The sequence below is a fragment of the Gaeumannomyces tritici genome (assembly GCF_000145635.1).
Source record: "Gaeumannomyces tritici R3-111a-1 unplaced genomic scaffold supercont2.3, whole genome shotgun sequence".
NCBI classification, from domain to species: Eukaryota; Fungi; Ascomycota; class Sordariomycetes; order Magnaporthales; family Magnaporthaceae; genus Gaeumannomyces; species Gaeumannomyces tritici.
This window is the reverse complement of record NW_008804547.1, coordinates 1,260,125-1,283,683: the sequence shown is the minus strand read 5'-3', so window position 1 is coordinate 1,283,683 and position 23,559 is coordinate 1,260,125. Positions and strand designations below refer to the sequence as shown.

Genomic DNA, 23,559 nt, shown 5'->3' with positions numbered 1-23,559 from the left:
GGGACAAAGATGGTGCGGTGTTGGACAAATAACAAACTCAATGCAAAGCGCCTGCAAAACGTTTTCCGTCTCGGTTTGACACCTGTCATAGCAGTGCTAGAAAATATCGGAATGCATTTGGGTAGGGCTGTTTGGTTCAATTACTGCATCGTTATGGCAATTCATATCAGCCACCTGGATTTTACTGACTGTGTCATGCTATTGCAGTAAACGATAAAACTCCAGCCCGCCAGCGGGTAATATCAATCAGCCAAGGAAAGGTCCAAGATAGTCGCTCTTGCCCAGTGGGACGCCCTTGGCCCTCAGGATCGCGTATGCGGTCTGCAGGTGGAAAAAGAAGTTCGGGATGGCGTAGTTGAAGGTGTAGTCCTTGGCGGGCAGGTTCCTCGAGCCGGCCTTGCCCATTTGCCTGTGTGGGGTGATTAGATAAAGGTCAGGAATACAATCTGTCTGGACGGGAAAACGATAGGGGAAAGCTGGATAGAAAAACCTACAGCTCGACAACCTTGTCCTCCTTGCCGTTGACAGCCGTGGCGTCGACGGTGGCCAGGAGGTCGAGCGTCTTCTTGACGCGGGCGTGCAGCTGCGCCATGGTGGTCTCGTTGTCCTCCCACTCGGGGAGCTCGGCCCCCGTGATGCGCTGGACCCACTTCTTGGTGGTGTTGGACACGACCTGGACCTGGAACGACAGCGGCAGCATGCCCTCGACCAGCTTCTCGCCCGGGTACGTCTCGGCGTCGACGCCCTGCTCGGCCGCGTGCGCCTCGGCCTTGGTCAGGATCGCGTCCATGGTCTTGAGACCCTTGGCGAAGACGGCCCCCGAGGCCTCGTAGAAGGCGATTCCGGGCATTGCTGCTGCTGCTGCTGCTGCTGCTGCTGCTGTGGCTTAGACGCGGTGGGTCGGGCCGGGGAGGGGTGCGGGAGTGCGGCTCTGGGATCACCCGTAGGGCTGAGCTTGGGTACGAGAAAATGGGATGCACAAGAAAGACTCCAGGAAGATGTGGCTAACGGGATGGAAAGAATAATATCTTGAGGCGTTTTGTGGGTTGGTGATGGTGTGATTTGCCCCCGAGCTGTCGTCAACGCCAACGGATCGGAAATGGGGGGGCCGTCGTCCGCCTTTTATGGTGCGGGGACATTGGTAGATGCATAAAACTTAAAACGTAATAAGCAAATATAACCTAGGATTAGGTCTCTTTGGGCATAGTGGCGCCTGCCTTACAAATCCAACCTGAGGGGATGGGGGATGGTGTTGACCGCATCTGGTCGTCAACCCCGAGTCGGGTGCTGGCCCCCGGGCTCCCGCTGCCTAATAGTTTTGCCGGCAGGACTAAGGAGGCCGGCCTCCCAAGCTCCAAACAAGCCACAAAGCCATGAGATTCTACGTTGTTCTGGAGGGCCGCCAAGCTGACAAATACACAGGATGAAGCGGATGTGCTGACCATCCCTTCGGTCCAACGAGGGGCTCGCAGATGCAACCCATAGCTTGGTAATCAAACAGCAAGTGAGGGCTGGCTGTGAGGGCTTGGTCTGGCCCAACCTGATCGGGAGGCTTGTCCTGCAGCCTGGAAGTTGCCCAGCTACAGAGGCGGGGCCAAGTAGTGGGGGTGGGGCACAACGCGTTTGAATCGCGTTTGCCAGCACCCGCGGTTAGCGATTAATACCTGGACCTGCAAAGACACAATGAACTTAATACATCATATAATTCCTACCTGATAACCTGGGTGCATAGCCATATGGCCTTCGATCTTGGTTCCGTATTCTGGCGCTGATGGCTCAGGCTAAGGTCAGCGCATATCGTCCGTTGGTTCGCGCTATTTCAACCCCGCAGGTGGGGCCTCACCTACTAGAGGTGAGATTAGGTTGCGCTTGGCGACACGTTGATCGATCGCTTCGATCCCTTTCTTCGCGCACCATCTTCCGGTCAGCCAAAACAAGTTCCACCGCGACCACCTGACCAAATTATGGAAGACCTGATGAAAGACCTTACCCCGATCCAATATTTTTGGCCCTGCAATCCCGTGCTCAGTCGTCACCCAGGAACAGAATCTGGAATGTCTCTGGGTCGACCAGCACCAGCTCCCAGCGAGGACCATGCAGGCGGGCTTCCTCCTGCGCCTCCTGCAGCGTCTCGAAGGTCATCGGACGTTGCGGCATGATCTCACTCGCCAGCCCATCCAGCATGTCGATGAACTTACGCAGCTACTTGCAGGTTTCTGAGGACGAGTCAATCGCCAGCCTAGCCCCGCTCTCGGCTTCGGCGAAGCGGTCGGCCGCACGCCCCAGCTTCTCGGCGGGAGCGCACCCGTCCCAGCCGTCCCACTCAACCTCGTCGATCTTCTGGAGAGTCTCGACGGCATACTCGATGGCGCCCAGCGGCAGCCACTTCTCGTAGGCGAAGGCCTTCAAAAGGCGGATGACGGCCCTCAGCTCGCCCTTGGCGACCTGGTCCATATCTTCGTCCGGCCCATGCTTGCGCTCGCAGTGGAAGTTGTTGAGGATGAAGGCCGGCAGCCTCCAGGGGCCGGGCTGAACGGCGCCGATGCTGGACGGGCGGTCTAAGAGGCCATGCGAGAGACCCTTACCCACCAGGTGCTGGGTGCCTCGGAGAATGTTCTTCACCATCCCCAAGATTGTGGAGGCGGGAGTTTGACACCCGTCAAGCGAGCACGCTTGAATATCGTTGCAGGGCCGTCCAGGTTGGAGAAATCCCAGGTCATTCTGTTGTCGCCGTCGGATGGGGACGGGGGGAAATCCCGGACCGGGGCGCGAGGGTCGCGGCTGTGTGTTATCACAAGAGGAACCTCCCATGTGCCCGCGTTGCATTGCTGTCGTACCTTCTGGCCCCCTTTAACGGCCCGACAAGGTTGCCCTAGCGCGTTGTCCTGAATGGTTTTACACAGGGGAAGGGAATGAAGACCTGCCCAGAACGGAGCCCGCAGCAACAGCGCAACATCCGACTTTGCATTTTTTGGAACCCTTCCCTTCGGCCTTCGGCGCGGCAAGCTGTATCCGTCGCGGCCCCGGATATGCCGCCTGCAAGCCAAGACGACGCCGACAATATATAAGGCCCGGGGTTGCTGATGCTAACCCCATTCGGGGGGAGTGCGAATCGGGAAGGCGGTTTATTCGAGGTTGCGACGGGCACATACCGAATGCCCAATCCGGACCCTGCCCCGAACCTTAACATCCCCCGACGCATGAAACGACTCCCTTCGCGCAAATAACGGCGAGGTCAATGTGGATCCCCGTGACATCAACCAACACCACCAGCAGGTTGGGTCGCTCCGGCAAAAGCAGGCGTATATGCACCAAGATCGGGCTCGGCGTTTGCAACAGGAAAGCCTAGCACCCACTAAAACAAAAAATCAAGACCGCAAAAAAGGGGCTCCCATGTCAAAGTCAATTAACAACACCAGAAAAAATAGCCAGCAATTAAAAAATGGAGTTTATAGTAGGGAGTTGGATTGGAATCAAAATAATTAGCAACGGCCTGGATCCGTACTTTTTTGGGCGTGTTATGGTGCTTTGGCATACTGCAATTTGTTCTGATGTTTTTTGCTATAGAGTTTGGGTGGGTGCCTAGGTAGTGAAAGCGACGTACCCGAGGTGACCAACGATTGGGCTGACGTGGAGCAGGGGTATAGGTGACAGTGGCGGGGATGAACAAAAAGAGGAGACGAATGATGCCAAGTGCCGCCCGGTTTCCGCTCCTCTTATCCGGCAGCTGGACTGGAAAGATATCAATCAGCCCCGATGTGGCAGCAACCCTACCGACGAAAGCGACCTTGTCGATACTTGACATGCCGCTGGAGGGGCTGGGCCTTGGAAGGGCGCAGTTAAAACGTCACCGCCCCTACTCCACTTACGGGGCACCCGGATTTGATCTTGTTTTGTGGGCGGTTGTAGAGTTGGTAAAGCTTGAAAATGCGCGAGATGGGCGGGAGGGTGGTATCTTGCCCTTTTTTTCTTTAACAGGCCATCTCCGCGCGTGCGTGTCCCTCCGCGTTGCCCCTTTTTTTTCCTTGACAGGCCGACCCCACCCGTCCCGCGGGCACTGCCGGGGAGGCTATATCGATCGAATCGGGTTGTTTTTTTCTTCTTTATCGTTTAAATGGTTTGCCTAATCAAGGGGAGGAGGAGCAGTCGGCTGTCTATATAACATCGGGCCGGCCGCTTGTTCTCCTCGACAACATTCTCCTTTTCACCACCATCCTCATCCCAACCCAAACGGTCCTTACACACTCGCTCGCTTCCTTCACCCGGCACCAGCAAAGACCAAGCTCTTAAAAGGCTTCACAATTACTCAAAATGCACTTCTCCGGTCTCATCGTTGCCCTCAGCACCGGCCTGGCTGCGGCCTCGCCCATCGTCGAGAAAAAGGATTCCGGGTTGTGCCCGAAGTGGGGCGGCCTCCCTGAGTTGTGGCATGGCCTCGCTTGCTGTGGCTGGGGGAACGACCCTACGTCCTGCGTAAGTTGCTTGCCACCTTCTCATGCTATGCCCCAGGCCTGACACCTCCCTGTGTTTTCTCTTTTGCCTCCTTTTTGGTTCCTCGCAATCCCCCCTTACCGCTTGCCGCCCGAGCCGCAGTTCCTCTGTGATGATCCGTCCATCTAACGAGTCCTCCCCCTCCTACAGTGCCGGCTGCCGGCCGACACCGAGGGCGCCTACAAAGATTCCCTGCCCTGCACCAGCGAGTGGTTCGAGACGGTCACAAAGTATGTCCAGCTTGTCGACTGCAACCGGCCCGAGCCGGTCGGCAACTGCGCCGGCGTGCCTGTCCTCGGGAAGAAGCCCTAGAGAGGGGAAGGCGGTGCTAGGATAGGCCACAGGGTTTGAGTGCCTCTGCAGTTCTCTAGATAGAAACGTTTGTTCGATGGGCAAAAAAGCCTGTCTTTTTCAAGCCGACTATTTTGACTCATAGCAACCTAATCAACGAGCGTGTCGTCCGCATGCACCAGAGTAAATTGATTTATGTAGGATGTGTGCTGTGGGCCTTGGCTGCTGCATGCTTTTCAAGTGAGACACTGGGAAAGAAAGGTCATGAGTATATTTGTGGTTGGGGTGTCGCTGGTTTGGCAGGTGTGTAAGAAACCATCGTTAAGCCCGGGAGATATCCAAACGTTTGATAACGGTTTAAACCTGCGGGTAATGTCGGTGATGTGTTTCTGGTGGAAGCAGGAGGTGGGATAATAATTAACCTGCACGCAGGACCAACTCGGCTCCGTTATGGACTAAGTCAAGTAACCCCCTGTTCGCCACCCCCCTGTCTACCGTCCCGGCCCGCGCCGCCCGGACTAGCCCATCCAGGCGAACCTAACGGTACTGGACGACATCAAGCGGAAAAACTCGTGTCAGGCAAGGATGATCCCTTACTGTACGCCGCCTTATGGCCGTTTTACCTAGCCAACCTTTTACAAGCACCACTCCTCGTAGCTATATTCACGGCGGTACCCACCTTCCTCAATGAGGTTCTTTGATCGCCGGCTCATTGCTTGGGACCCCAAAATCTGTTTACCGTTTGTGCAGGTAAAGCACCCTCTTAAATCCTTGGAGATCCGGTCGATTCGGGACATGATGATCTCGAGTCTGCAGAGACGAGCTTCTGGGTCCGTGGTTGCGATTGCTCGTTCCGTGTCGTGCAATGTTCCGGAGTTTCTGACTCGGGGTCTCTGTTCTCTCAGCTGGGCGTGCGTGATGTGGTCCTTAAGGCCACTCTCTTCAGATCTCCAGCAAGCTCGAAGTAGCCGCCGGGGGCTCATATAGTTGCGACTATCCATCTGGGGCTCACAGTGGTGGAAGAAAACAACGCTCAGACAAAGTGTGCTGAGGGCATTGACGCTGAACCCAGAAACAAAGAGCCCAGACGCTATTGTTCTCAATTAAGCGATGCCGTGAATGGTGAATGGTTAAGCTACGGTTCATAACTTCATTCTTTGAATGGAATCAAAGGATGATACGATATTTAGATTTTTTGGGGATTCCCTGGTATGATTGCGGTAACGCGAGGCAAACGTTTTGGTAACAGGTTTCTAAATTCCTTCAACTTTTTAAAACACCACAATTAAGTAACTGATACAATTTCCGGTAGTTAAGCCTTTGGACAAATTATGAAAAGTGTTTACATTGGTAAAAAGTACAGTTTTTAAAGCATTAGCCTTGAGAAGTAAAAGCTTTAATGGTGCAATAAATGGCAGGGCGCTATTGTTAGCCCGGCTGGCAGTACGGAACATTCGGGGGCGTTGTGGTTTCTGTATTCCCGTGCTCACTACCGCATCCACATCCGCTAAATCGCAGCTCTTCCCCAAGCCAAAAAGAAAAGCGCGGGTTGTTACTAGCTTTTATTAATTGTGCAAATTTAAATTTTATTTGCAGAAATTACCTGTTCGGTTACAGCTCGCCAGCGAACAAAGGAGGCCTGGATAAGCCTTGTGAGTTTCGAAGGTGTAAACCCCAGAGCTAACTTGTACAGCCCCGCAGGTGGTGTTCCCTAAGGGCCGTAAGATACCGTTACACTACGCAGGCAGATGTTATTAGCAATGAGGTTATAAGGCCTGGCCCGAGCTTCCAGGCCGTTTTTTCAGCTTCAAATTGCTGCAATTCCGGACCCGCCAGCAAAGATCAAACGGCGGACAAGGAAATATCGAACCAGCAACGTGCAAGTAATTACCACTTTTCGCATTGTGCGGCCCGCGCAATGCAGGGCGGAAGGCTGGAGCGGCGATTAATTATCGTTCAAACCTCTCGCTTTTAGAAAAGTAATGGATGCACAATCGAAAGAGCCAAGCCAATTGTATTGTTATCATACGAGATGGAGTACCAAGTGTGGCCATATTGTGGAAATGCAACCGTCCAAGTTGCATACTGAGTTTTTAGGCAAAGCACACCGCTCTCTTGCCCGCACATCTCCAGCTCGCATGCCAGGTCTCCACTTCGCAGTGGCATCATTCTATTGAGAGGTTAACCAACCACCTTTCCGAAATCGGATATTGGTAGCTGCATGCGTCGAAGGGGGCGGTGAATTAACGAATATTGCTTTTATATTCGTATTCCCCTCGTCTGTGGTCTGTATTGTCTTTCAGCTGAGCCTGCTCCAAGACGATTTGCCCCCATGGAATTTCCGCTTGTTCCCGGCTCCGCCCCCGCAGAATTCAGTTTACCCCGAGCCGAGCAGCTGAGCCCGTCGGCCAACCACGGTACGCCCTGGGGTCCCGGAATGTCAGCCGAGAGTCGGTAACAAGCCCGGCATGTATGGCGCTCGTGTGGGGCGTCCCGTCAGCAACACAACTCGTCTCATCCCAAAGTCGACGAACGTTGGTACGCTTGCGTGGAGAGACGTAGCATTCGCTTCGCCGGATCCGGGGGCCTTCTAGTGGAATTGCCCGCTAGCCGTGGCCTGGACTGCAGGATGTTTCTTGATTTAGCAACACTATAATCCAGATGTTGGGACTGGTCGTAAAAGTGCGGATAAACATTGCAGCCATATTGAGGACCTCCACCGAGACCCGAATCTTCTGATCCCAAGTGTGCGCCTCAACAGTGCTGCTGAGGAGGGTAGCTCTGCTTGCCAGGGAGGACGAATATATAATGGCCCACGGCATCTCGGAAAGCCACCATAGGTTGCATGTAAGCGTCGGCCATCTTTCGTACATCTTTTCTAAAGAGAAAACACGGCAAAAGCACTCCCCAGCGACAACTATGCGCCTTTCGACAGCCTTCCTTCTTCTTGCTCTCGGAGCGGGCGCAAACGCCCAAGGATGCGGGTGGTACCTCAACGGCAACGACTGCCTTTGCATGAACAGCGCCACGGGTGCTGGCTGGACAGAGTGGACAAACTACTGCTGCAATGCTATGGGAAGGAAGGCCGGTGGCTTTGTGAGTTTCGTCTCTCTTGATACTATTATGTCGCATTCTCCCTGCATGTCTCGGCATGGCTACTGCCTGTTTAGGACCCGTCTCACGTGGTCATAGCTAATGCGTTGTACATGGAAACAGGGCCCCGTCTGCAATGTCGACCAGAGGAACAGGCAAACTTTCAAGGACTGTTGCAAGTTTCAGGACCGGGAGTCCTTGATTGGTCATTGCCGCTAATTAAGCGTTGATATGACTTGGTCATGTTCTTTGCGATATCGTGGAAAACCGAACAAGGACATGTAGGGAAGTTGAGGAAGACGCGAGGCCAGATATCTCAACTATTTTGCATAAGGAAGGGTACTCGGTCGATGAGGAGCAGCGAATCCATCACGCTAGTCAGAATACTGAACCCCCTCACGAGACTGTTGTAATAACCGCAATGTCGCGATCCGATGACTTCAAGCCCATCAAGACAGAGAGCGTCGACTGTTGCAAACCGGTAAAAACATAGGGCCGCGCCGGGATTTGAACCCGGGATCTGCTACAACCATGGTTTACACGATGGGAATCCACCCGAAGCAGCAATCATACGACTAGACCACGCGGCTGGATGCTGTTGGTGGCCCCGTCGATTCTGGGCGGTCCCACGTGGAACGCAGCTTGTGCGAGGTCCACTAAAGCACGATGTGGCTGGGCAAGGCTGATTCCTGACCGGATCCGTGGTGCCTACTTGATGACTCGTCTGCGGTTCAATGGAGAGGACGTGGGAAACTGATGGGCGGTGGTGAATTCGCTTTTTGTTCGGCGAATGACCGGTTGGCATTCGCCATCTGTGGCGTCAGACGGCCCGGCGGGCTGGATTTCCCGGACCGCACGTCTGCATTTCTTTCGACCCCCAAGCAATCTGCTCTTGGTCTAACGGGCTGACAAGGTGGTAATAAGATCTGGCCCAGGGGCAATTGGTCGACCCCAGAAAGTTGGGCCCACATGTCTCGGCAAGCACGGCACAGCATCGCCGTGTAAGCCAACGTCGCCCTCTGGCATAAGGCTTGGTACACTCAGATACCACTTACACGCGACCTGTGCCTGCAAGGCCACCACCGACGATTAGCAGCCCGCGCCGCCCCTCATTGCGACGGTCCTTGCATTGCGGCGGTGCTGTGTAACGGGACGGGAGAGGGGGCGATGAGGGGGCCTTGCTTTTGATGGCGGGTGACGATTTTGGCAAATTAATTCAAGGAGCGGCCCTGTGGTGCCAAAAGGTGGGCACGGCTCGGGTACCTAGGGAAAGACGCAGGGCGGAAGGCAGAACTGCCTCCGTCCCGTCGAATCTGCTCATCGTCCTTCACCACTTCTACAACATACACCATTGTGAAGTGACGTCGTGCAAAAAAACAAGGATCAATCGACATTACACAATGGCCAATTTCAAGGGCCATGATCACGAGGGCCTCCAGATTGTCGACCGCCACGATGGACTACAGGTGCTCCAAATGGAGAAAGAGCCATATACACCGGGGCAGGTCGCTGTTTCTCCGAGCCACCACGCGGAAAGTGAAACGGTCGGGACTTGGCATCAATCATCCCCGGTGGCGGAAGCAAGACATCGGGAGTCGGCAAGAATCCTCGGACTTCGCCGGCCAACTTTTTGGCTTCTCGTCAGCAACGTGGTCCTCGCTATCGCCCTGATCGTCGTGGGCGTGGTACCGGCACAGATGAACAGGAAAATCGAGGGTGGGTCAGGCGCGTCGGGAATAGCCCAGGGCCCGGCTGGAGGTTGCTCGACAAGGTATGATGTCCCTGACCGACTGACCTTATTCCTCGCTCTGGAATCTATAGTCCAGCCTGAAATCATCGCGGCCTAACAAGACATCAGCAGTAACACCACAACCACCAGCAGCACAACGTCGGCCCCAGTTCAGCCCACCGCGCTGTCGCAACCAGACAGCAACAGCCCAAAGGTGTGCTTCAGCACGACGACGCCTCTCGCGCCCGGCGCCGACCCGGCGATCCCGCCGGGCATCGAGTGCCCCGTCCCGGCCGGCCGGGCCAACTACACGGTCCCGGGCACGGGGCTGACATTCCAGAAGCTGTGCGGGACCGACTTTGGCGGCAACGACATGGGGCGCTTCCCCGTCCGCGGCATGGACGACTGCCTCGCGCTCTGCGCCCAGCTCAACCTCTTCCCCGCCAGTGAGGCGGGCAGGTGCGTCGGCGCGACGTGGGTGTACGGCGACGGGCCGCAGGGCGCCGGCGTCAGCTTTTGCTTTCCCAAGAACGACACGTCCAGGGCGAGCCAGCGCGCAGGGACCGAGAGTGCCAGGCTATTGTTGTGATGGCTAGGGGTGGGATATTCGCGGAGCATAGGGATGCACGTGTACCTATATGAATGTATCTTTCGCTGCAAAGCTGATAATGTTTACACACCCCCACGATTTGATCAACCGCTTTTGACCCCCATCGCACCCTGCGGCGCAGAAACCAAGCCCGGCACACGAGCGCCCAGCACGAGGCCGTCCTCCCTCCGCCCCGGACCAGGGGCCCCCTTGCCCACGGCATCGATGGACGACACCCACGCGGACGGGTGGTTCGCCACCCCGTCCTCTATGGCTGCCTCGTAGAGGCGGTGCAGCGCCAACACGTCCGCATAGGTGACGCGGCCGACGCCGGCGCGGAGGCCCCTCTCCATAAACTCCATCTCGTCGGCCACGCGCCTGCACTCGCCCGCGTAGCGGACGTAGCGGTTCGGCAGGCCCTGGCCCTTGACGAGCGACAGGACGCCCGCCAGGATGCCCGTCATGGCGCCGACGACGGCGACGGGCACGTGGTAGTCGCCGTTGAGCGCGCCCAGCACGATGAGCGCGGCCGCGAAGGCCATCTGCAGCAGCATGGACCCGTACACCACCGCGTCGACGAGCGCATGCATGGCCCGCGCCCGCCGCTCGTCGCGCCGCAGCTTGTAGTACATGGACGTCGGCCGCTCCGCCGTCGCCGGGTCGTCGCGGAGTAGGAGGGTCCGCCACGTGCGCCGCGTGATGGTCGACGGCGCCGGAAGCTGCGTGCCGGAGGGGCCCGTGGCATGCTGCTGCTGCTGCTGCTGCTGCTGCGGGATGCCGACGAGGGCGCGGAAGGCCTCGAGCGTGATGGGCTGGTTGAGGAGCTCGGGCGAGGTGGTGTGTAGCGTGTCGACCGCTGGCGCGACGTGCGGTGGCGGCGATGGTGCCTTGTCGGCGCTGGCGCCCCTGGCGTTCGGGGGCGGCGACGATGGCCAGTCGTCCTTGTCTGTTATGGTGGCCTCGGTCGCATACTTCGGCACCCCCGTGGACGCGCTGCTCACGTCGGCGCTCATTCTTTCTTTGTGGAGCTAGGGAATGCCGACGGCGGCAACTCCAGATGAGAGCAACCGCGCCGAAAGGCGGAGAAACACCACGTACTAGAAGAGAAGAGAAGAGAAGAGAAGTGAGAGCGACGAAAACAAAGGGTTGTATTTAGCTGACGGTGGAGTAGTCGAGGCCACAGCCAACCGCACACCCTACATGACACGCCTGATTGGGCTGTGTGCGGCAAATGCGGTGAAACCATTCAGGGGCGACAGCCTATCACGGGAGAAGGGTGTGAATTTGGCGTTGCTAGTGGGGCCAAGAAATACAAGCATGACCAACTGCCGGCCCCGGCGAATGGAAGTCGGTGAAATCCAAGCGCTTGGCAATCTGAAGATACTGTCACATGAACATTCCTCCTTTCATTGGTCTTTCTTTGGCTTTCCCTCAGTAGACGGCATTGCCACCAGGAAGCTCCTTCAGCCCTACAACGTAAATTATATTGGTTAGTGCGAGCCAGATCCCAGAACTGGGGTAGAGTGGATATGCCACTTACATCCGTCGTTGCCAATGTCCTCCTTGTATTGCTGTGGGTTGGTGCAGGCGATGGCATCCTCGGCCGACTGCAACTGCAGCACCGGGCAGGTCTCGCTGAAGCAGTCGGTGCCGAGAGCGTCCATGGCGCGCTGGAGCGAGTCATCTTCCCAGCCAAAGAGGTAGTCTCCGTGGTTTCCGTATCCCTTGCTGTTGGTGTTGGGCGGGAGGGTCAGTATAGAAGGGCGTTGAGCCCAAGAGTGACGCCAGGACTTACGAGTCGCCGTAGCTGTAGACAAGCGGCTGCTTCCCATCTTTGTAGTACTTTGGGTTTGCAAACGCGCCGCTGGTATCGTACATGACCTCGTACATCACCTGCCTTTTTACGGTGTGGTAAATCACATGTTAGTCTGCCACTTTAGTCACGAAAAACTTCCTCTCGGTTGCTCAACATACGGGATGCGCACGGGGTGCGTGCTCGGGCACTGGTCCCCAGCGAGGGCGCTGCCCGCCTGATAAACGACGTGGGACTTGTGGTCGGGACTGTCCAGGTTCTTGCCGTCCCAGCACGAGGGGAAGATGACGGTGGTGCGGATGCCGCCGGGGCACGGCTTGTTGGGGAACTCGGACGTGTCGGAGCGGTCGCATGGCGCGCCCGTGCCCCCCATCACCCGCTCACTCGCCGAAAGGCATCGGTGGCAGATGGTGAGCGGGCCGCTGGCCTTGGCCGTGCGGCTCACATCGCCCGCGAGCATGCGGAAGCCCTGTTTGGACGAGGAATGTTAGTCGACCCTTGGTTGGGCTTTCAACCAATGCATTTGGGGGAATGGGCCTACAGGCTTCATAACGGTTGTCTTTTTGTTCCTCCCGCTGAAGGGGCGCATGTAATAGACGGTGATGCCTCCCTCCTGCTTCATCAGGGTCCCGTTTAGCTGTCCGTTGGCCATCTGGGGAATTCGTTTGAATGTGCCGTTCTCCGGAGACTGGAAGTAGATGGATGCTGTCCAGTAGTTACTAAAATCTTGGACCATCCGGCAGGAGGTGCACCGGGATGTCTTGGGCGGGTCGATGGTCATTGGGTCCATCTTGGGCGGGCTTCATGTCAGTGTATGTCGTTGTTATGTTGCAAACACGGGATGTGGCTGGCTCCAAGGCTTCCACGCACCGTGATGTTGAAGGAGCTGCCTCCCACAATCTGGTGCATATGCGGCGACGGCTTCTGCCCTGGGTTGACAAGGGGGTCGGTACGCTCCACAACGAGCTGGGAGCAGGCAAAGCGCAAAAAGTCTGACCCTCGGTTGGCCTGGGCCCATACGCCTTGAGCACCAAGCGCGGCCAGCAGGATCAGAAGGCCAGTCGACCAAGCCATCTTGCGTCGTAGGTGAACCCGAACTTTGCGATGTGTTGGGAAGGACGTTGAGCCGTGCCGTTCTTTGACCTTGCTCCATTGAATCGAGAAGTTATCTGGAATGCATGCTTATAAGACCGTGAATGAGAGATAAGGGGAACCGGCAGGATCGCGGGAGGGGACCGGGGGTACCTCGCTTGCAGGTAGGTGCCGGTGCCAGCTTGCATATCCAATATATTGGAGGCCGGTTGTGATGCTCTCAGTGGCCGGGTTAAAATACTCAATGTCAACAGCAATATGCCCGCGCTAGTGGATGATGTCGAACCAGACCTCAATCGGCGTCAACGATGCACCGGCAATTGGATGGCATCCGAATGGGCCAGCCGGCAGAAGAGGAGTAAATACAATTTGGGCACATGCGATCTCGCATGCGAGTGGCAACAAATGTCGGTATTGCCGAAGTGAGCCCAGGAAATGGATGCGTAGGCGAAGAGGGGCCTAATAAACGCATATTATTGTAGCAAGACATTCACCCGCACCCGCTCGCCAAGTGAAGTCGAGGTCTTGCCAAGGGCAGTAGGGTGACGCGGGATAGGGGATATGCGGCCGCTGACCAGAGCCGCGGTGAGACGAGGAGCACTCCATACAAGACGAGACTGATTTATGCAGCCGAGGCAGTGATAGCTCTTATCGGCATCGCAGTTCAGCTAAATCAAGCACTGGAACGCGAGGGGCGAGTCAATAACGAGAGGTGAATTCGAGCTTCTTCCTGATGTAGATATCTTCACTCGGTATGGAAGTCACTGGTTATTCACGAGAGATACGTAGACCGAAGACATATATAGCTTCGTAGCCTTCCGGGTGTGCTTGCTGTTGCAACTTTAAGCCAGACAGACACGGTCCATCAGCAAAACAACACCATTGAACGCAAGCACATCTACATAACATCAAGTATGGCGTACCGACCCCTCATTCTCCAATGGCTGGCTCTCGCGCTGCTCCTCGCAGTAGCCTCGGCATCCGCCACCGACATGCCACCCGCCAACCCCCTCCAGCTTGCTGAGCGCGCGCTCCCCCGTGTCTGCGAGGGAAATGCCACCCTGCGACGCCTGGCACCCAGCCCCGACATGAAGCCAGCGAGCGCTGCCGACTGCAAGAGCCTGCTCAGCAGCCTCCAGCGCACCGACGACGGTGACGGAAACACCAGGCGCCCGTACGTGTACAAGGTCCCCTCGGCCGGCGTCGGCGTGAATGCCGTAAAGGCCGGGTCCTGCAGCATCGTGCTGAGCCCGGCCGCTGGCCCCGCCGCGGCCGGCAAGCTGGAGTTCGCGCTCGCGGTGGGGGACCTGGCCGACATATTGGCCGCCGCCTACGACCTGATGAACGCGGGCGGGGAGGAGATCGCGGCATATGGCAGCGACTGGAACTGCCAGGACGCCGAGATGAAGCACATCATGGTGGACTGGTTCGTCTACAACGAGAACAGGGACGAGGTCAAGCCTCTGCCCTTGCCCGCAAGCCGGGGACTGAGCCGGGGGGAATCGAAGGCGAAGAGTAAGCCACGCGGCGGCGGCGGATCCGGCGGATCGGGAGTGTGCACGTGCAAGTCTTCAGGGAGCTCGTACTATGGGCCTGTAGGCGCCGTCGCCATGACTTCCATCGCCATCCTTTCTTTATTTCTGGTCGATTACCTTGGGGAGTTGATGCGACAGTGACGGGCCCTTCTTAATGGATAGACCTCGATTTCGAGTAAGCGACTAGGAGATGGCTACCTCTTTACCACTTCTCCATCCAACTGGCGTTGTATTCGTTTAGACGGGGAATTTTGAGCAGAAACACGACATAGTAGCTAATGATTCGCATTGTTACACTTGCCACTTGTCGACTGAAGTGCCATGTAAAGGATGTCCCATGGCCGCCACAAGTAGCCCCTTGATCGTCTGAGGACGAGAGCCGGAAACCCCAACCGACTCATCCCATGTTTACGAAAACTGTATGGGGTGGCCTGCTGGCGAGGGCTCAAAGTACCCCACCGCCGGCAGCGGCAGCAGCAACAGCGCCACGTTCTGGTTGCAGGCCATGCAGTCGGCGCCGACGGGCGTGACCTCGTTCCCCAACCAGGCCAGCTCCGTCCTGTTAAGGGCGAGGCCGCAGGTTTGGACGGTACCGCCGACGGCCACGCTGACGCAGAAGCCGGCTTCGAGCAGGACCCCCGGGGGTACAGGGCGGAACATGTTGCGGACGCCCGCACACGCCCTACTCGACGGCCGACGCGAAGACGAGAATGGCGTCTGCGCACACGAATTGGCTCGTCTTGTCCCACCGGCAGAGCGTGCCCGTCGCGAAAAAGGTCCCGATCATCCAGTCGTCTAGCATTGCCGACGAAGATGGAGCAGTTGAGGAAAGAGGGCCATCATCTGCGCGCGCGGAAGACGGCCCCGTGGCGGGGCCTTGGCGTAGCGACCCACCATCTTCTCGTCCGAGACGCAAGTCTTGCGCCTGCGCGTCAAGGTTCTGACCAAAGGCCGGCACGAAGATGAGGGTCCTTGAGGTCCGCCCACGAACTAGACGCCGCCGCCGCCTAGCAGCTGGAATAGCACACGCTGAAGCCCATGAAGACGTTGGCAGAGGCTAGCAGTAGGGTTGAGTGGGCACGAGAGGGACGGCGCTGATGGCGATTATGGTGCACAGCGGCCACGCCGGCACCGACAGCGGGCCAGAGCCTCAGCGCCGCGATGCCCAGCGCGAGCGGCAGCACCAGCACCAGCAGGAAGCACCAGTTGGGCACTTCCAGGGGTACCGCGGCATGGGACGCGTGTGCGGGTCGCCGGACGACTCTTGGATGGACGTGCCGTGCTGGAGACCTCGCTGATCGGCTTGTTGAAGGCCTCCCAACTCTCACCGGACACCTCAACCCATTCTGCGCGGGCTTGAGGCGGGTAATTGGGCTGAGATTTAAACCTTTAATCGAAATTGGAACGGTACGCGCAACTTAATATTTTAAACCGAAAAAAAGAAATGTTCGAATATTTTTTTTCAAACTGAAAAAAAGAAAAGGAAGAACCACTATGAGTTATCACATTTTATATTAAATTTAATCGCTATAATGGGCGGCCGACTGCAGCATAACCTCTCGTCTCGGTTTCTTGGGATTTTGTTGCTGGCCATGGCTGACCTAAGAATCCCGCCAGGTTGACTGCTCGGCTTCCGCCTGAGCGTGCCTCGCAGTACGTCGCCCGTCATAGCTGATCTGAGGATCCGGCGAGGTCGAGTGCTTGACGGCCGCCTGAGCCTCGCGCGCAGACCGCCGCCGACCATTACTGCCCTGGGAGTCTGGCGAGTCGGATGCCAGCGGCATCAACCACGCTTCGCGGCGGGCTCGAGGGCTCGACGGAGCCGGCTGGACCGGCGGCACTCCTAGGACTCCGTGAAGGTGCTCTCGGAGAGACGGAAGAGGGAAGTCTTTGTGTCCCGACTGGTCCCTTTCTTTTGGATTGCGCAATATATGGCACTCGAGTCGCTGGCACCAAGGATTGCAGCAGTCATGGCCGCGATGGCCCTCCACGTGGCACTGACGAATATCAACAGTCGGGAGGTATCCAGTTCCGCCGTGAATAGTGCTGGGGCCCGATCGGGAGGTAGATGGCGTGTTCATGGTGCCGCGTCCGTACGTTTCGTTGGCAAGACTGGTGCGGCAGACAGGCTCGGGGTGGAAAAAGTCCGGCGACTTCAGCGAGTGCCTTTCCAAGGGAGCCGTCCTCGATAGTGCATCGGCCATTTGGAAGTAGTACAAGACAAGAGATGAGAGGAGGCGAGTTGCAGGCTCGAACGAGCTGTCAAAAATCAGTCAAAGGCGAGGAGATGGATGGATGGATGGATGGATGGATGGACAACGGGAATGGCGGGTGCCGAATCTCATCGTGCCCGTTGCCTACTTATATAACGAACAAACCATCGGAGATACATACCAGAAAACGCCATTCGTCACAGAGTTTTTGGTCCAGCAAAAGAGTAAAGTCAACGCCAGGCAGCGAGCACCGAGCGAGCCATTTCCCGCCAGATGTCACGCAACTGCCCGGCCACTGGTGAGGGGGGAAGTCACAACCGCACACCTAGGTACCTACCTACCTACTTACCAAGCAAGCAGACTGGGCCAGTGGCTGGTAGGCTGGCAGACCTTATAAGCCTCACATCAACCTTGTTCTGCCAGAACAGTCACATAGCTAGGTACCTATTTATCTCGCTTCCACATACTGGGAGGTCGCCAGGCAAGCAAGGCTCAGCTAGCAAGGGAAATGGGTAGGTTTGTGGTCAACTTGGCCAACGCCACGCATAAACTTGATCGCGGCGGGAAGCATGTTGACACGGCGAGGTTGCCCAGAAATGACGAAAGGGGACGCATGTGTTGTGTCTGCTCTCGGAGGCCGCGACCCCTGCTGGCCAGAGAGGCTGTTTGCTAGGACATGGTCGGGTTTGACACCAGCGAGGTTTCCGCCCTTGGCAATTAGTTGCCGTTGAACGCTCGCGTGTTGAAAGGAGAATGCCAGAGAAAGCAATCGAGCATAAATCAGCATGGAGTGTTAGATGGGCTCGCAAGAGCTAACGGGTAGACAGACAAATCTTGTTATCCGTGTTAATGTTCCATGCCGAGCGCGTCAAGTTTTACTTTCCGTCGCGTCTAGTTGGAGTTTGTTCCTTTCCCTCAATTCTTTTCTTGTTCATGCTTGAAGTTTGAATCGACGTGCCCCCACGAGTGACAGGGGTGTCGGTACGGGCCCACTTCCACCCAACACGCACCGCACCAGCCGGCGAAATGCCACTGCGGGGAGCCGAAGCTAGCCGCTGTCAGTTGGAAGGTCAAGTGGAAACATCGCCAAACACTGGTGAGGGCGGCCCCAATTGACTCGCCATCTCCCCGACTCGCACCTCCCTTTGCGCGCAGGCCCATCGACGACAGGATGCTTCTACGGCCACGCCTCGTCTGCGCAGGAGCGGCGCGGGCAGCCGCAGCAGCAGCCCGTCAAGCTCCCTTTGCCACATCTGCTCCGCTGCGCCTCCAGAGCCTCGGCTGGCGCCCCGTCGTCGCCCGCCTTTACTCGACAGCCGATGACGCGAAGCCGGGCCCACTCATCCTCGTCACGGACATTCCCGCCCCGAACAGCGGCCATATCCGAGTCCTGGAGCTGAACCGGCCCGCGGCCCGCAACGCCATCTCGCGCGCCCTGCTCGCCTCCCTGCGCGAGGAGATCGACGGCGTCGGCTCGCAGTACGACCCGGCCACCGGCGACGAGATCCCGGCCCCGTCGTGGAGCGACCGGTTCGACAGTGCCCTCGGCGACGGCGAGAAGGGCCCGACGCGTGCGCTCGTGCTGGCCAGCGCTGTCGATACCTCCTTCTGCGCTGGGGCGGACCTCAAGGAGAGGAGGGGTTTTACACAGGAGGAGTGAGACTATTCTGACCGTTGCGCGCCACCGCGTCCCCCCATTTCTGACTCGGTACCGCATCATCTCACACAGGACAAATGAATTTCTCACCTCGCTGCGCTCCACCCTGGCGGCCATCGAGGCGCTCCCTGTCCCCACCATCTCGGCCATATCCTCGCGCGCGCTGGGAGGTGGCCTCGAGCTCGCCCTGGCGACTCACTTCCGCGTCATGACATCCAACGCCGCGGTCGGCCTGCCCGAGACGCGGCTGGGCATCATCCCCGGGGCGGGCGGCACGCACCGCCTCCCGGCCGTGGTGGGGCGCGCGCGGGCGCGCGACCTCATCGTCACGGGCCGCGTGGTCGGCGGGCCCGAGGCCTACTTCATCGGCCTGGCCGACCGGCTGGTCGAGGTGATGCTCCCGGAGGACGAGGCCGCCGAGACGCCCGACGAGAACGACAGGCAGGCGTCGCTGCTGGCGGGGGCGCGGCGGGCGGCGCTGAGCGAGGCCGTCAGACTGGCCGGGGAGATCTGCGACGGAGGGCCCATCGCGGTGCGGGCCGCGCTGCAGGCCGTCGAGGCGCCGTCGGCGGAGCGCGAAGGGCAGATGTACGAGCGGGTGGTTCGCACCGAGGACAGGAACGAAGCGCTGCGGGCGTTTGCGGAGAAGAGGAAACCCGTATTCACGGGACGGTAATGCTTTCTGATCCTGAGCCGCAGTGGCCAAGTTCTTGGATACCTAGATATATGTTTATGTATTCCCTTTGCGCGGGGACGACAGAAATTGGAAACCGTCCCATAGCTTACAGCCCCCCTGAGCCTGGCTCCCTGATTGTTTCGGCGGCATGTTTTCAGCAAGTCTTGGTGAGGATTAAACTTACAATGGCTCTGACGGTAATCCCGATCTCGAAGCAGCTTGCTGACCGCGACCACTCTTGGTGTGCTCTTATAAGCTAGAGATTTACGCCTTGAACGTGAATGTCAGGTTATCCACACGAGATATCCCAAGCCACCAGGCCCGACAAGCCCAAGCCTTTGAAATCCGGCTGCTGTATGCACAATTGGAGGTTTTAACAGACACCCCATTCGGATGCATGCCCATCGGACCTTGCATTTCATTCTTGTTGCGTTGTGTTTTGCATCTGATCTCCAACAGTACGTCACTGCTCAGCCGCGCGAAAGCAGCTCGGCCCCACCAGAGCTCTCAATGACATCACCATTACAATATTGGCCATCACTAGCACAAAAAGCAGGAAGGAGCTAGGTCGATCTAGATATTAGTATTTATGCTGGAGAGCGACCCAGTCCTCTCTGAAAACCCCGTCTGCCCCTCTAACCATTCTCCTCAAAGTAAAGTACCTCGACGTTAGATCCCTGATCAACACAGCAATCTTCACCAGCTTCTCCACGACGACAACACATTGCCCGCCATGTCTTTCCTGTCCGAGGTCGCCGTCCGCCGCCTGGTCACCGTCTCGCGCACTGCCGCCACAGCGACCGTGCCGAGGTCAGCGTTCAGCACCACCACCACCTTCCACAAGACCGCAACCGAGTCCGCTAGAGATGTCCTGAAGAAGGCGGATCGCGCTGTCAGCGACAAGCTGGTTGACGGCATTGACGTCGCCGGTACGTGATCCAATTCCAGTTAGAACTTGGGGGTTTCTTAGTCACTGACGCACCCTCTTATCTTGCCTTTCCACAGCCAGTGTCGGCACCAAGGTCAAGGAGGCCACCCAGGATATCACAACCGGCGAGGCGACGGGCAAGGCAGAGCAGTACCGCCGCGAGGCATCAGGCAAGGCCAGCGAGCTTGCGGGAGAGGCCAAGGGCAAGGCCTCCGAGATGGAAGGCAAAGCCAAGGGCGCGGCCGAGCAGATGAAGAAGAAGATGTAAACCCGGGGCGATGGACTTGGCATCTATCAATGGTCGGGGATATCGATGTCTAGGTCGTCCCTCTTGCACCATTTCCCGCACCTTTTCCTACACCCTCTCACCTTGGGCCAAAACGAAACGCATCCGCCTCCATTGTACGATAGAAAGCAGATCCAGGGGGAATAGGGCGGTCTGGCGCTACAGGTAGACATTTGGGATGCATTGCCTCCATTTTCACTTTTTCCAAGACCCACCTCCGGATCGATTTTGAGGTTTGACGATGCGGCGCTGCATGTTCGGCAACCTGCGATGAAAACACGGGGTACGGGGCGCTTTAAACTTCGTTATTCTGCAACGAGCTTCCTATCACGAACATGGACGAATTCACTTCAGGGCATGAGCTGCCCCAGGCAGAGGAGGCTGAGGCCGGTGTGGGGCCAGGGCTCATCTCCAACTCGGCCGATTCACCCAATCTTGACCTCTCCGAGTCAATCCTAGCGCGTTGTGCTTGGCATGACAGGTCTAATTTCTGTTCCTGTCTTGGCGGGATCCTCATGGTTTGCTTGCTTTTCCCATCTTTTAACCTAGCCTTCACAAACTCTATTGCTTGACACCCCCTTTTGACAAAAGTCAATTTTTTGTCCACGTTGTGACACCAGCGACCGCAACATGTCGGCGATGGCGCGCATGCTGGAGGGACGGAGGAGGCGGCTGCTTGCTGTGCCCAACATATGCGCTCTGCAGTAAGTTACTCTACAGCTCCTGTACTGCGGCGGCGGCTTGTGATTTACACATGCCCTCCTTGTCCAGAACTCGCCAGCAAGTCGCGGGGCGAATTGCAATAAAACAAAGCGGACACATCTGCGAGGGTGGCCATGCGACCGCATGCTGAACCTCCTCCCCTATCGAAACGAAATGAGCTTCTCGGACAAGGACGCAATGCAGCGGGTGGCGAACGCTTGCTTAGGGGGCTGCGGTCTGACCGACACCAGCGACCGCCCGAGGTCGACGTTGTCCTGCCTTTGACCCGCCTGCCTGACATCGTGTCAAGCCGGTATGCGGCCCCTGAATAGCGATGGTATCAGACCTGAGTATAAGACCTGCGGGCGGCGCCTAGTGAGGATTACGCTTGTCCCTTGGCTGCACCCGCGACTCCGTCGACTTTTGCCGCCTACCGCTAGTCTCCCCGGTGCCCTTGCTCCTCTCAGTCAAGATGAAGTTCACCTCGGTCACCTCCCTGTTCCTAGCTCTCGCCAGCCAGGTCACGGCCTACCATCCAGGCTTTGACGGGCTCCCGCCGCCCCTTGACTTCGACGAGGCCATAGCCGAGCTCGGCGGGGACGTCAACGGGAGCAAGTTGGGTCGTCGGTACGATATCCGATTGGGCTACTTCGACCAGCTAATAGACCACTCCAACCCGTCGCTCGGGACCTTCAAGCAAAGGTATTGGTGGGACACCACCTTTTACCAGGGCCCGGGCTCGCCCGTCAGCATGTTCAGCATGGGAGAGTCTACGGCTGAGCCGTATCTAGCGTACCTCACAAACAGGAGCATGGTTGTAAGCGCTCCCTAGATATCTATCCCCCTATTCAGCACTAGGTTCACCCGCCTTACACCCTCCTATGATACTGACACGCGAGTCTCAGGGTATGATCGCACAGGCGGTTGGTGGCGCCACCATCATGCTCGAGCATCGGTACTGGGGCGAATCATCGCCCTTCAGCGACCTGACGGTGCACAACTTGCAGTACCACACGCTGAACAACGCCATCGCCGACCACACCTACTTCGCCCGCAACGTCAAGCTGCCCTTCGACCCCGAGGGCAAAAGCGCACCGTCCAAGGCGCCCTGGGTCATGACCGGCGGCTCCTACGCGGGTGCCCTGTCGGCCTGGATCGAACGCCTCGACCCGGGCACGTTCTGGGCCTACTACGCCAGCAGCCCTGTCGTCGAGGCCGTCGGCGACTTCTGGCGGTACTTCAGCCCCGTCCAGGAGGGGATGCCGCGCAACTGCAGCGCCGACGTGCGGAAAGTCATTGAGCACGTGGACAAGGTGCTGCTCACCGGCTCGCCTCAGGAGAAGCTGGCGATCAAGACCAAGTTTGGCTTTGCCGACCTTGAGCACGACTCCGACTTCGGCTCTGCCATCGCGAATGCCATCAAGTGGCAGCCGGTTGGCTTCAGCTCGGGGTACTCGAGCTTCTTTCGATGGTGTGATTACGTCGAGGTAAGACGCCGCCGGGCCCCCTCGCCTCTGGGTGTTGGAGGAACACGCGCCTTGGCAACCGCAAGGTATCGTTGTGTGCTAATCTAGATTCTTTGGGACGGTACAGAACGCGCTCCCCTCCGTCTTTCCCGGTGCCTCCACACCGACAGCTGAGGGAGTTGGGCTGGAAAAAGCGCTGGAGGGCTATGCCAAGTACACGAGGGACATCATGATCCCTGGCTCGTGCGACCCCGCCATCTACGGCGCGAACAACCCGGTCGCTTGCTACAACACCTTCAACCTCACCGACCCGAGCTTCACCGACCTCAGCCTTTCGGCTCCTATCAACAGGGCCTGGTGGTGGATGACGTGCAACGAGCCGTGAGTACAACCCCATCCCGTCCTGTGTGTCCACAACTGTCTAACATGGACCCTTCCCTCGGGCTGTCGCAGGTTCAAATGGTGGCAGGGTGGCGCACCCCAGGGGGAGCCGACCATCGTCTCCCGCCTCGTCGACACCAAGTATTACGACGGGTACTGCGACCGCATGTTCCCGCCCGAGGTCGTCGACGGCAGGACGTACAGGCACGGCATCGCGCGGGGGCTCGACGTGGACGGGGTCAACCGCTTCACCGACGGCGGCTGGCTCTACACCAACTCGACGCGCCTGCTGCAGGTCAACAACGAGTTCGACCCCTGGCGCGATGCCACCGCGTCTTCGGTCCACAGGCCGGGCGGCCCGCTCGAGTCGACAGACGAGCGACCCGTCCTGCTCGTGGTCGGGGGTGGGCACTGCAGCGACCTGGTTCGCCGCGAGAGCGAGGCCAACGCCGACCTCGAGAAGCAGCAGATCCAGGCCGTCGCCATCATGAAGAAGTGGGTGCTGGAGTTTCCGGGCAAGAAGGCATAGGCTCCGACGGCGGGGTGTTATGATAATATGAATGTCAATGTGCGATAGACTATGTTTTAATATGTATTTCTGCCATCTTGAAAAGCAC

General features: G+C 57.8%; 15 protein-coding genes and 1 non-coding gene across 16 annotated transcripts; 8 read left to right on the top strand and 8 right to left on the bottom strand.

Annotated features, from left to right (window-relative positions):
* Positions 1-246: 246 nt before the first annotated feature.
* GGTG_05530 (hypothetical protein) lies at positions 247-850 on the bottom strand (the record flags this gene model as incomplete). The annotated part of the gene is made up of 2 exons (XM_009223333.1): positions 247-409; positions 495-850. 2 exons carry the CDS (start codon positions 848-850, stop codon positions 247-249), a joined length of 519 nt encoding a protein of 172 aa, XP_009221597.1.
* Positions 851-2,025: 1,175 nt separating this feature from the next.
* On the bottom strand, positions 2,026-2,625 carry GGTG_05529 (hypothetical protein; the record flags this gene model as incomplete). Its single annotated transcript, XM_009223332.1, has 2 exons — positions 2,026-2,164; positions 2,225-2,625. 2 exons carry the CDS (start codon positions 2,623-2,625, stop codon positions 2,026-2,028), a joined length of 540 nt encoding a protein of 179 aa, XP_009221596.1.
* Positions 2,626-3,256: 631 nt separating this feature from the next.
* On the bottom strand, positions 3,257-3,805 carry GGTG_05528 (hypothetical protein; the record flags this gene model as incomplete). The annotated part of the gene is made up of 2 exons (XM_009223331.1): positions 3,257-3,355; positions 3,605-3,805. 2 exons carry the CDS (start codon positions 3,803-3,805, stop codon positions 3,257-3,259), a joined length of 300 nt encoding a protein of 99 aa, XP_009221595.1.
* Positions 3,806-4,048: 243 nt separating this feature from the next.
* Positions 4,049-4,985, top strand: GGTG_05527 (hypothetical protein). The gene is made up of 2 exons (XM_009223330.1): positions 4,049-4,473; positions 4,642-4,985. Exons 1-2 carry the CDS (start codon positions 4,312-4,314, stop codon positions 4,801-4,803), a joined length of 324 nt encoding a protein of 107 aa, XP_009221594.1. The 5' UTR covers positions 4,049-4,311; the 3' UTR covers positions 4,804-4,985.
* A 432-nt stretch (positions 4,986-5,417) lies between these two features.
* On the bottom strand, positions 5,418-5,783 carry GGTG_05526 (hypothetical protein; the record flags this gene model as incomplete). Its single annotated transcript, XM_009223329.1, has 1 exon — positions 5,418-5,783. One exon carries the CDS (start codon positions 5,781-5,783, stop codon positions 5,418-5,420), a length of 366 nt encoding a protein of 121 aa, XP_009221593.1.
* Positions 5,784-7,701: 1,918 nt separating this feature from the next.
* GGTG_05525 (hypothetical protein) lies at positions 7,702-8,094 on the top strand (the record flags this gene model as incomplete). The annotated part of the gene is made up of 2 exons (XM_009223328.1): positions 7,702-7,878; positions 7,999-8,094. The coding sequence occupies 2 exons, from the start codon at positions 7,702-7,704 to the stop codon at positions 8,092-8,094; spliced, it is 273 nt and encodes a 90-aa protein (XP_009221592.1).
* A 273-nt stretch (positions 8,095-8,367) lies between these two features.
* Positions 8,368-8,465, bottom strand: GGTG_20114. Its single transcript has one exon. It is a non-coding gene; the product is annotated as a tRNA-Pro (tRNA).
* Positions 8,466-9,023: 558 nt separating this feature from the next.
* GGTG_05524 (hypothetical protein) lies at positions 9,024-10,301 on the top strand. Its single transcript, XM_009223327.1, has 2 exons — positions 9,024-9,646; positions 9,737-10,301. The coding sequence occupies exons 1-2, from the start codon at positions 9,063-9,065 to the stop codon at positions 10,191-10,193; spliced, it is 1,041 nt and encodes a 346-aa protein (XP_009221591.1). The 5' UTR covers positions 9,024-9,062; the 3' UTR covers positions 10,194-10,301.
* Positions 10,183-11,405, bottom strand: GGTG_05523 (hypothetical protein). Its single transcript, XM_009223326.1, has one exon. The coding sequence runs from the start codon at positions 11,204-11,206 to the stop codon at positions 10,298-10,300; it is 909 nt and encodes a 302-aa protein (XP_009221590.1). The 5' UTR covers positions 11,207-11,405; the 3' UTR covers positions 10,183-10,297.
* Positions 11,406-11,624: 219 nt separating this feature from the next.
* On the bottom strand, positions 11,625-13,080 carry GGTG_05522 (hypothetical protein; the record flags this gene model as incomplete). The annotated part of the gene is made up of 6 exons (XM_009223325.1): positions 11,625-11,662; positions 11,734-11,921; positions 11,989-12,086; positions 12,164-12,475; positions 12,548-12,796; positions 12,877-13,080. The coding sequence occupies 6 exons, from the start codon at positions 13,078-13,080 to the stop codon at positions 11,625-11,627; spliced, it is 1,089 nt and encodes a 362-aa protein (XP_009221589.1).
* Positions 13,081-14,012: 932 nt separating this feature from the next.
* On the top strand, positions 14,013-16,055 carry GGTG_05521 (hypothetical protein; the record flags this gene model as incomplete). The annotated part of the gene is made up of 3 exons (XM_009223324.1): positions 14,013-14,693; positions 15,102-15,570; positions 15,751-16,055. The coding sequence occupies 3 exons, from the start codon at positions 14,013-14,015 to the stop codon at positions 16,053-16,055; spliced, it is 1,455 nt and encodes a 484-aa protein (XP_009221588.1).
* A 179-nt stretch (positions 16,056-16,234) lies between these two features.
* On the bottom strand, positions 16,235-16,837 carry GGTG_05520 (hypothetical protein; the record flags this gene model as incomplete). The annotated part of the gene is made up of 1 exon (XM_009223323.1): positions 16,235-16,837. The coding sequence occupies one exon, from the start codon at positions 16,835-16,837 to the stop codon at positions 16,235-16,237; it is 603 nt and encodes a 200-aa protein (XP_009221587.1).
* A 1,061-nt stretch (positions 16,838-17,898) lies between these two features.
* Positions 17,899-19,328, top strand: GGTG_05519 (hypothetical protein). The gene is made up of 2 exons (XM_009223322.1): positions 17,899-18,502; positions 18,576-19,328. The coding sequence occupies exons 1-2, from the start codon at positions 18,018-18,020 to the stop codon at positions 19,177-19,179; spliced, it is 1,089 nt and encodes a 362-aa protein (XP_009221586.1). The 5' UTR covers positions 17,899-18,017; the 3' UTR covers positions 19,180-19,328.
* Positions 19,329-19,912: 584 nt separating this feature from the next.
* On the top strand, positions 19,913-20,375 carry GGTG_05518 (LEA domain-containing protein; the record flags this gene model as incomplete). The annotated part of the gene is made up of 2 exons (XM_009223321.1): positions 19,913-20,108; positions 20,185-20,375. The coding sequence occupies 2 exons, from the start codon at positions 19,913-19,915 to the stop codon at positions 20,373-20,375; spliced, it is 387 nt and encodes a 128-aa protein (XP_009221585.1).
* A 353-nt stretch (positions 20,376-20,728) lies between these two features.
* Positions 20,729-21,427, top strand: GGTG_05517 (hypothetical protein; the record flags this gene model as incomplete). Its single annotated transcript, XM_009223320.1, has 3 exons — positions 20,729-20,841; positions 21,014-21,097; positions 21,223-21,427. 3 exons carry the CDS (start codon positions 20,729-20,731, stop codon positions 21,425-21,427), a joined length of 402 nt encoding a protein of 133 aa, XP_009221584.1.
* Positions 21,428-21,567: 140 nt separating this feature from the next.
* GGTG_05516 (hypothetical protein) lies at positions 21,568-23,559 on the top strand (the record flags this gene model as incomplete). The annotated part of the gene is made up of 4 exons (XM_009223319.1): positions 21,568-21,912; positions 22,001-22,582; positions 22,689-22,942; positions 23,015-23,559. 4 exons carry the CDS (start codon positions 21,568-21,570, stop codon positions 23,469-23,471), a joined length of 1,638 nt encoding a protein of 545 aa, XP_009221583.1. The 3' UTR covers positions 23,472-23,559.

What these genes read in the sequence shown, in the direction of transcription:
- GGTG_05527 (XM_009223330.1), top strand. Translation starts at nt 4,312, where the DNA reads ATGCACTTCTCCGGTCTCATCGTTGCCCTCAGCACCGGCCTGGCTGCG. An exon ending in GGAACGACCCTACGTCCTGC is followed by an intron (nt 4,474 to 4,641) that starts GTAAGTTGCTTG and finishes CCCCTCCTACAG; the next exon opens with TGCCGGCTGCCGGCCGACAC.
- GGTG_05524 (XM_009223327.1), top strand. Translation starts at nt 9,063, where the DNA reads ATGGCGGGTGACGATTTTGGCAAATTAATTCAAGGAGCGGCCCTGTGG. An exon ending in GCTGGAGGTTGCTCGACAAG is followed by an intron (nt 9,647 to 9,736) that starts GTATGATGTCCC and finishes AGACATCAGCAG; the next exon opens with TAACACCACAACCACCAGCA.
- GGTG_05523 (XM_009223326.1), bottom strand. Translation starts at nt 11,206, where the DNA reads ATGAGCGCCGACGTGAGCAGCGCGTCCACGGGGGTGCCGAAGTATGCG.
- GGTG_05519 (XM_009223322.1), top strand. Translation starts at nt 18,018, where the DNA reads ATGCTTCTACGGCCACGCCTCGTCTGCGCAGGAGCGGCGCGGGCAGCC. An exon ending in AGGGGTTTTACACAGGAGGA is followed by an intron (nt 18,503 to 18,575) that starts GTGAGACTATTC and finishes CATCTCACACAG; the next exon opens with GACAAATGAATTTCTCACCT.